Source organism: Liolophura sinensis, chromosome 8, assembly GCF_032854445.1.
Source record: "Liolophura sinensis isolate JHLJ2023 chromosome 8, CUHK_Ljap_v2, whole genome shotgun sequence".
Taxonomy (NCBI): Eukaryota; Metazoa; Mollusca; class Polyplacophora; order Chitonida; family Chitonidae; genus Liolophura; species Liolophura sinensis.
The window spans coordinates 46,011,185-46,021,469 of NC_088302.1; the positions used below are offsets into that span (position 1 = coordinate 46,011,185).

The window sequence follows — 10,285 nt, forward strand, 5'->3', positions numbered from 1 at the left end:
AAAACGTGCTTTAGTAAAATATCCACCTATATTTATTCCTGGTCTAGGAGTATGGATTTTTGTATGTCGGAATACAATTCCATTCCTGTCTCCTGTAACAGTTGCTATAAAATTACATTAAAATGAAAAATACCTATATCACTGAAGATCGACGCGGCATAGGGGTTAAATCAATTTCTTTCTCGGTGATATTTTATTGCGAAAAGTACCCAATATGTTGCTAAAGCAAATATCTCTTTCAGCGTGGCGTGAAAGTTTCGGCCGGCGTGTAAGCCTAATCCGCCTTGAACTTTTGGATATATCACATGCTGTTTGGATTCATCAGGTAAATTAGATAGAGAATAATGATTTTCGCCATGGTGGAAGTACATGTGACTTGCGAAGTTCACTGAGCAGTTAAAGAACACGTTGATAGAGTGTACAACAACAACAACAATACCGTTAGTCAGAGCGTAGAGCATTGGCGGTACATATAGGAGGGGGATGAGGTACTTCAATTATAAATTTTTGTCCAAACACTAAAAAAGTGTCTTTTTAAGTATATATACAAACAGTTCTAAAATAAAGCCTTTTTCATCAATTGAATAACTTTTTCATCGATTGAATAACTTTTTCATCGATTCATTACCTCCCTCCTGGTGATGGACACGAATAATTTTTGCGAACATTTTGTTTTCACAGTGCTTCAGTGCAGTGAATTGAAATTTGGTGCATTTTTTCACCATGGCATACAAATCACATTAGAATTTCCATAAGTTTCGTCTTCATTTTCGACAATTATTGCAGATTTTGTCCCATTCTTTCTGACGATATTTTGAAGTACATATTTTGGCCTTGGACCATTTCACCTGGAAACTCTTTATAAAATCTGGATAAAATGTATGCCTGTTGGCTGATACAGTGACTCATCCAGAGAAAACTCAACTTCATGTCGGTAAATAGAATTTCCGTTCATTAGATTCCACCATAAAAAGCCATTTTTAAATAATCATAACACAGCAGCCAACATACATATAGCTGTGGAGGTTTAAACAAAGACAACTTTCCCGTACGATGACAGTTGGATTTGCCCTTATCCCATGTCAATGCACCAAAGTTTATTAACCCCTGACACGATGGTAGACTATAGAATGCTCCGGGGCCCATTATCTGTCAGTACCAGGTAAATGGCACAACTTAATGCTACCTGCAGAACATGATTATATCGCACTATGCACAAATTGGACAATAAATAAAAAATGTTCCTGTTAGCTTAATAAATATCGCTGTCCTTTACATACTATGTCTTCTGATACAGTAGTCCTATAGATGTGATTAAGATGCCCACTTAGACGCACAAATATGACCTTACTACATTTTTGCTGGGTGCAGAATTTGGAGTTGACGCTTTTTACTCAAATTAAGTAGGCATGATGGGATCCCATTCAAGGCAGTTCATCCTAAGCCCTGCTCGTGGCAGCCCTGTGAGATGCAGTATCATCCATTGGACATCAAAGGCTGCCTGGCCTCAGGAGGGTTCATTCAGAGTAGGAAGGCACAGCCGGCTGACTGGGCAAGGTGTTCTTCCTTCTATATACCTCCGTGGTCTGAGATGACAGCAGATTTGGCAAAATTTGGTTCCGTCAAGGATGGCCCCAAACCAATGTCAGAGCACACTGCATTTAAACACCTGATGCAGTTGCCGTGGAAGTTGTTTACCCATCAAATATGTCTCCACGTTATTAAGTTTGCAGACACTTAGGTTCCTCATCCTTTCGTTTGTCTATACTTTCTGCGCCCACCATAGTGTGATCATATATTATATGTCCTTATTCGCTTGAGAAAAAATAGATTTATTACAGCCATGAAGGCTTCCACGGCACACACTCCTCAACCACTGCTGCCTTCTGGAGCAGCTTCATCATGGAGCAGTGGGAAGATGGCAGCAGTGGCTGAGGAGTGCGTGCTGTGGAAACCGTAACGGCTATAATAAATCTATTCTAGATCAAGTACGGACATGTGGTGGCAGTGTGGTGGGTGCGGAAAGCAGATCTTTATGTTGGTATCTTTTATTTGCCCAAGATTTTTTTGATAACAATCGGATGGCAGTACGAAATTCACACTGTTAGCATTCAGACTCGATGCTAGGTCAGTATAAGAAAAAGGAGGAAAAGTCTTTCAGGGCTAGGGCCATCCTTGGCGGAACAAGTTTTTGCCAAACCTAACAGAGTTAGCATTGGCAAAGTTTTGTTCAGCTAAGGATGGCCCAAAGCCAACATCAGAATGGGCAGTTATCATGCACATTTGTCACAGTGTTTAGAGACAAAAATGTTGATTTATAGCAACACTGACCACTTATTTCCTGGGCATTGTGGGCACGACATGTTTTGATAATGCTCAGTTCGATCCACTGTCCTCGACAGGGCTGTTGACTGCATCAGGTTTTTAAATTGAGCGCATTCTGACAATGGTTTGGAGCCATCCTGGGACAAACAAAATAGGAGTTACTAATAAATGTCTTGAAAAATGTCTGAAATTTAAAATAGCAAAAGTTGCAACCTAAGTTTCTCGCCTCAAAATTTTTTAATAAGATAGTGATCAATTTTATGTAGGAACTGGAGTAAACTGCTAACCTTTTGCAAATAACTGACAAACATTTCTGGAAATTGGGAAACCTGGGATCAAACAAAGCAGCACTTTAGCGACATGGACTAGCCCTGTCTCAAGAGGACAGAGTTTATGTTCACACACCTAATGGCTCCTCAACATGGACTCGCCCTGTCTCAAGAGGACAGAGTTTATGTTCACACACCTACTGGCTCTTCAACATGGACTCGCCCTGTCTCAAGAGGACAGAGTTTATGTTCACACACCTAATGGCTCCTCGACATGGACTCGCCCTGTCTCAAGAGGACAGAGTTTATGTTCACACACCTAATGGCTCCTCAACATGGACTCGCCCTGTCTCAGGAGGACAGAGTTTATGTTCACACACCTAATGGCTCCTCGACATGGACTCGCCCTGTCTCAAGAGGACAGAGTTTATGTTCACAGACCTGATGGCTCCTCGACATGGACTCGCCCGGTCTCAAGAGGACAGAGTTTATGTTCACACACCTAATGGCTCCTCAACATGGACTCGCCCTGTCTCAGGAGGACAGAGTTTATGTTCACACACCTAATGGCTCCTCGACATGGACTCGCCCTGTCTCAAGAGGACAGAGTTTATGTTCACAGACCTGATGGCTCCTCGACATGGACTCGCCCGGTCTCAAGAGGACAGAGTTTATGTTCACACACCTAATGGCTCCTCGACATGGACTCGCCCTGTCTCAAGAGGACAGAGTTTATGTTCACACACCTAATGGCTCCTCGACATGGACTCGCCCTGTCTCAAGAGGACAGAGTTTATGTTCACACACCTGATGGCTCCTCGACATGGACTCGCCCTGTCTCAAGAGGACAGAGTTTATGTTCACACACCTACTGGCTCTTCAACATGGACTCGCCCTGTCTCAAGAGGACAGAGTTTATGTTCACAGACCTGATGGCTCCTCGACATGGACTCGCCCTGTCTCAAGAGGACAGAGTTTATGTTCACACACCTAATGGCTCCTGGACATGGACTCGCCCTGTCTCAAGAGGACAGAGTTTATGTTCACACACCTGATGGCTCCTCGACATGGACTCGCCCTGTCTCAAGAGGACAGAGTTTATGTTCACACACCTACTGGCTCTTCAACATGGACTCGCCCTGTCTCAAGAGGACAGAGTTTATGTTCACAGACCTGATGGCTCCTCGACATGGACTCGCCCTGTCTCAAGAGGACAGAGTTTATGTTCACACACCTACTGGCTCTTCAACATGGACTCGCCCTGTCTCAAGAGGACAGAGTTTATGTTCACACACCTAATGGCTCCTCGACATGGACTCGCCCTGTCTCAAGAGGACAGAGTTTATGTTCACACACCTACTGGCTCTTCAACATGGACTCGCCCTGTCTCAAGAGGACAGAGTTTATGTTCACACACCTAATGGCTCCTCGACATGGACTCGCCCTGTCTCAAGAGGACAGAGTTTATGTTCACACACCTACTGGCTCCTCAACATGGACTCGCCCTGTCTCAGGAGGACAGAGTTTATGTTCACACACCTAATGGCTCCTTGACATGGACTCGCCCTGTCTCAAGAGGACAGAGTTTATGTTCACACACCTAATGGCTCCTCGACATGGACTCGCCCTGTCTCAGGAGGACAGAGTTTATGTTCACACACCTAATGGCTCCTCGACATGGACTCGCCCTGTCTCAAGAGGACAGAGTTTATGTTCACACACCTAATGGCTCCTCGACATGGACTCGCCCTGTCTCAGGAGGACAGAGTTTATGTTCACACACCTACTGGCTCCTGGTATTCATATGACATACATACAGTCATTTTCACACGTCACATACACTATAGTGCAAACGCTGTGATACACAAAGTTTGACCAGTAAAAATGCACTTTCAAAAAACAAAAGGCCTTAAAATGATACTGAAGTTTTCAGACAAGACATTAATTAAACTTCACTGAAAGCTCTTTAACTGGCCCTGTATTAAAGATGGATGATTATTCAGAATGAAGAAAATGTGTCAGTTGAAAAGTGCTGGAATTTAGGTGAAATACTGTATTTCCAGTTTAGCACAGGTTATATGGTTGGGTAATTATTTAATGTTTTAAAATTGGCAAACTGGGATACATGATGTATACAAGGAAAATATGTTTGCTGGTGTTTTCAGGATGGCTTCTACAGAGATGATTCAGAGGCTGAAAAGTCGCGCTGACTCTGCTGATGAGATCATAGCTCAACTTAGACATCAACTGTCTCTCATCAAGCAGGCAAAAGGTACAAAAGAATTCTTGTGTAAAACTGTAACCTCAACCAAATAATTATGAATCTGGTCATTCTATTGTTTGCCATTAATAGGATGCTATGAACTGGAGAAAAGTATAATTGATAGTTCAGGATCATGCCTCTGTGAAACAGCTCCTAGCCCTCAAATGGTTATGTTTTTTTCTTGTCTTGTACAGTCTCTTCCCAGAGTGCAGAAGCTGAGAAAAGGCTACAAATTGAAAATGAAAATCTGAGGAAAGAAGTCCAACAGTTGAAGAAAGAATTGGCCTTAGCAGAAATTCACAATGGAGGTACAAATGTTGAAATCACATCCGTAATAAAAGGGTTACCTCTTTTACATGATGAAGCCTTTGTGGCAGAGTGGTTAGTTAGCTAGCACGGCACAATGACTGAGGAACCTCTCACCAATGCAGAAATCAGCTCATGCTGGCTTCCTCTCTAGTCGTACGTCGAATGGTCTGTTCGCAATCTGCAGATGGTGAGGGCTTTCACGGGGGCTTTGCCTGGTTTTCTCCCAGCATAATGCTGTCTACAGTCATGTAGCTGAAGTATTCTTGAGTATGGCATAAAACACTAATATAATATATAAATAAATCATTCTCATGAGAATATTGTGATAAAATTTTAATGCAAGAGTGGCTTTCTTCCCTGGTGATGTTAACCCACGCAAACACAGAATTTAAGATGTTTCAGTAAGGTCTGGTTCTATCACAGCTGTCACAGATAAGTTGATTGTTGCCACCATTGTAACACATGTTAATCATATGCTGTCATGGTAGTTTTAGTTGACTTTATGGTTGTTTATAATAGTGTTCATTTGGGCATTTTTGTGAAAGTAGACTGAGACTGATATGTCTGTCAGGATTTGTCAAACTGTTTTCTCTGTATGAGAGATTGAAGATGTTTTCTAGGAGATAGCTTGGGGCTTTAATGTGTTAAAGGAGAAGAAAATTTTAAAAATGGCACTATAGGCTTGAAAGAGATTATTTTTTTTCTATCTGGTGGTGCCTGCTGCATAATTTTGCGATTTTTCCTCGCCATACATGTAAAGCCTGAAAATGGCAAACCTGGCATAAATCGCTGAGTCCATCGTGTCCTCCATCTTTAACACCCTGTAATTTTATGGGGGTGTGTTGCGTCTCAGCCCGTGAGAGTCGTTAAAACTGGCGGCTTGTTCTTGTAAACTTTTTTAACCTACATCCAAGATTCCGGTTTCCCGATCGTTAAGCAGAAATCACCAAAGCAACGTGGAGTACCACTGGTTGGAAGGTCACGTACATTTTCTACCAGAAATGTACGGACTGCACTTCGGGGGTTTCTGACAGAAATTCTCCTCCGAACACAGACGACTTCAGGACTAGTTCTTAGGCAAAATGGAGATGCCCATAGCAGATTTTGGCGCTGAATTTATGTATAATTTATCAACTTGAGATACATTTTAGAATTTTTTTGTGGCATTTTTTGCGAGGAAATGCATGTTCATTGTTTGATATTTAAATTTTCTTCTTTAAATGAAAATGTAAAGTGTGTTTATTTCAGTTAAACAGGTATTTGCCCCTGCTAACAGAAATGTTGTCAAGACATCTGATGAGACTCCAGTAGCTTTCAATGATATAGCCAAACCCAATGTGAAAACAAAATCCCCAGACTCTCCCAAATCAAAATCTGCAGACCAGAAAAAGGAAAAGGAAGCCAAAAAATCTGACAGTAACAAAGAAAAGCCAGGTAATAATTCCAGAAGTTGTTCGGCTCAGATTTGTGTATTCCTGTCTTAATATGTTGATGAAAGTAGTCCAAGTAATGGTAAAGCACAAAGTGTTAGTTCTTCACAGAGATTAAGATTGCAATGCCACCCTGTATTGCCTTAATGTCAGATGTAGCTTTGTCAGTACTAGGAGTTAAATTTTAATGTTTGCCTCAGACTTGGCAAGGAAAATACATGTACATGTAGGACGTCAAAACTATGAATACAGCCACTTCATTGCTCTGATCAGAATTTTAAAAATGCTTCAAATGTCTTGTTCAAAAGAGACTTCCTTCCGATATGGATACATTTACATTATTGAATAACTTTCTGCGTTCTTTAAAAGTTGAAGTTACCAGGGTTATAAAGTTTGCAATAAGTTCGCTGACATACAGCCCGTAGTTATGCACAACTCAGGGTTATTTCCCCTTGTTCATGTCAGCGAGGCCTTTATTTACAATGAAGCATTGCTTATGTACTTCTGTTGAGGATGTGGAGAACTAGATGATTGCATTTCTGTTCCAGAGGAGAAACCAAAAACTAAAAAGGGCAACAAGCCATCACCAACAGCTGCAGCTGATGTAAAGATCGATGCTTCCCGACTTGATATGAGGGGTCGGTCATATTGTTTCTGCTATTAAACACCCAAATGCTGACCGTCTCTTTGTTGAGGATGTGAATGTTGGAGAGGAAAAGAACAGGACTGTTGTCTCTGGACTAGCTGGAAAAATACCTCTAGAACAAGTAGGTGTTAGGCTACACCAACTTTATTTTGTGTTTTACAGGCAAGTCAACACGAAAAAATCCAAAAATGTAATAAAACTAAAAATCTACCTTTTCATTTTGTCCCATCTTCATGTTTTGTGATTTTCCAGTATTTCAACCTTTCCAATCATGTAACTATATCCTGAATATGAAAAATTGCTGGGATAGTTCCCATCCACCACACATTAGATGAGCTTATCTCCAAATTTAACTGACATCCTGTAAGTAAAATGTTTTGGAATAATCGTGTAAAACATCAGTCAAATGAAATAAATAATTCATTTAAGATCTGAGGTCTAGGCTGTACATTTCTGCCCAACTGAGAGGCTTCTTTCTTAATGTTATGATTATCAAGAATTCACACTGCCTCTAACAATGAAACACAAGGTTAACTTATATTAATACATAATGAAGATATCAGATCTCTCCATGAACATCCATTTATATGATAAGAAATCTACCGATAACTTGAAGCCTACCAGAAGAGTTTAACAGCTTAACCCGTGTGACTGCCTGTGTTATAGATGCAGGACCGGTTGGCCGTGTTTATGCTGAACCTGAAGCCTGCTAAGATGGTGGGCATCCAATCTGAGGGGATGATTATGTGTGTGTCTGAGGGCGAGAAGGTGGAGATTCTTGTACCACCCCCAGGAGCCGCCATTGGAGACCGGGTCACATGTCCAGACTATGAAGGTAAAGCTTCCAGCCAACCAGAAAATGTAGATGATTTAAAAGAGAATTATCAATTCAGATACACGAGCCCAACTGTCTGTATTTAACCATTTTTCAGGAATGCAAGAATTGACAGTGTGATGCAGTCAGTCCTTGTATTTCCCAACTTTTAAACTTAAGGTGATAATTAAGAAGTATCATAAGATTTTGAGAATATTTGTGTATAAAGCACTACCAACTGTGATGAAATTGTACAAGGTTGAATTTGTTGATACATACATGCTGTTTGCAATGTAAAACATATCACGGGTTACACGGAAGCATAGTAACAGTCTTTCATGTTTCACCACAGGCACGCCAGATGCGCAGCTGAATCCTAAAAAGAAGATTTGGGAGCAAATAAAGCCAGATATGAAGACAAACGCTGACAAAGCTGCCTGTTACAAAGGATCTGTTTTTTCAGTGGCAGGGAAAGGACCATTAACTGCCCCCACACTGGCCAATGGGCAAATCTCCTAGATAACAGCAGTTCTGGACTCAGATGATGAGGGGAGTTTGGAATTCAAACTCTCTTATTGCTAAAGGTAAAAAAGTCCTACCACATCATGTGACTTGTCAAAAACTATTTTTGATCACATTTTAACATAGCAATGGCATCTGAAAAAAGTTTCACACGAAGTAATTTACAGTAGAAGAACAATGGAGAAAACTGAGGAGCTGAATGTGTGTGAACTAAAGTTTCTAAAGTGAAGAGATGTCATTTGTTCCTCTGGAACACGCTGAGGCAGGTGATATGTTAATGCCAGAAAAGGTTGCATAAAACTTTTCAGTAGTCACATGATACCGTAGGACTGATTTTACCTTTAATATCAAAAAAGTTGGAACTCGAAACTCCTCTCGTGTGAATGCAGTATGGTGCTTTGGGCATACTGAATGGTGCCTTTGTTTGAAAATTATAAATGATAATATAAATACTGTACATATAAGGCATTTATAACACAATGGTGTAGAAAGATACCAGTAAGTTAAAATCTGTCCACAAGCCTGTCTTAATTGCTTCATGAGAGACTCCTCAGAATCTCGCATGAATGTTAAGCAGGTTGCAGAGATCGACTGTGTCTAGCTGAAATATATGGAGAAAAGGGGTTGTTTATCACAGCTATTTCAGAAGAGCTTGATTCCTCCCAGCTGTTATATTAAACATTCTGATGATTCTTACAGTACTCTTGAACTTCATTCAGATTGTGATTGAATGGTCATTGAGACCAGAAGATACGTGGGCATGTGTTCTGTTAGTGGTTGAATGCAAAGCATAATTCTGAAATGAGACAATTGTCCTTTGTTTCGAATAAAACTGATCCCGCTTATCATTTTCATATGTTGTTCCTTATCAGAGTGGTGCATGACTGTATTTTTGATGTGTTTACTGCAGCATTTGGCGTCAAAGCTAGAATCTTGTCCCCAACATTAAAGGATACATGAAACGCTTTGGTTTTATTTGTAATAACATATAACAGTGCAAACAAATTTTTCAACTTTGTCTTTTGGGGTGAAAATGGCTTCAAAGTACAGTTGTCTTAAGGCCCCAGTGGTCAGTCCAGAAATAAAGGCTCTTGCAGCGGTGACGTCAATGATGAGCCCTGTTTGACAATAACGCGGCTTTGGGTGAGTTAGGGGATGGTTCACAGACCGAATGGGGATAGGCGCGTGGGGAACGGACTGAAAGGAGGCGGGTTTAGGTGGGTGGCCGGAAGAAGTCCTGCAGTATCTGGGCACATGTCACCTTGCCCACACTGTAGCAACATGGTTCACCAGGCTCGGGTCACTTTGGTGGTGTTCCTAGCCAGATCAACGATGATGTAATTTCCTAATAAATCTGAATGTTGATGGAAAAATTGCATAATGTAGAGGGGTAATTAACAGATATAAAAATACCCCAAAAATTAATTTTTTTTTTTTCAAAATTCCGGGGCATAATTGTCTTCATTTGGCAAAGAAACATAATCTTTGTTTCAGAGTTTCTTTTCATGTATCCCTGAAGACAGGACACTTATTAGGTACCTGGCAAAGAGCAGTGGTTTACTCCTGGGTCTCCAGTTTCCTCCAGCAACAAGTACAACTTTCATTCAAATGTACATATAAATTGAATTTTGTGGCTGGGTGATGTTCTGGCTGTATTTTTCCAGCTTTCAAGTGCATTATGAATCCTGTCCCATTGTGTTTACTGAA

General features: G+C 40.9%; 1 protein-coding gene across 1 annotated transcript; it reads left to right on the forward strand.

The window, feature by feature from the left end:
- The first annotated feature begins 231 nt into the window (after window positions 1-231).
- On the forward strand, window positions 232-9,415 carry LOC135473589 (aminoacyl tRNA synthase complex-interacting multifunctional protein 1-like). The gene is given in 8 exon segments (XM_064753448.1): window positions 232-325; window positions 4,760-4,866; window positions 5,052-5,165; window positions 6,415-6,600; window positions 7,145-7,233; window positions 7,235-7,363; window positions 7,909-8,077; window positions 8,409-9,415. Coding segments are annotated over 8 exon segments (981 nt in total). The 5' UTR covers window positions 232-305; the 3' UTR covers window positions 8,576-9,415.
- The last annotated feature ends 870 nt before the right edge of the window (window positions 9,416-10,285 follow it).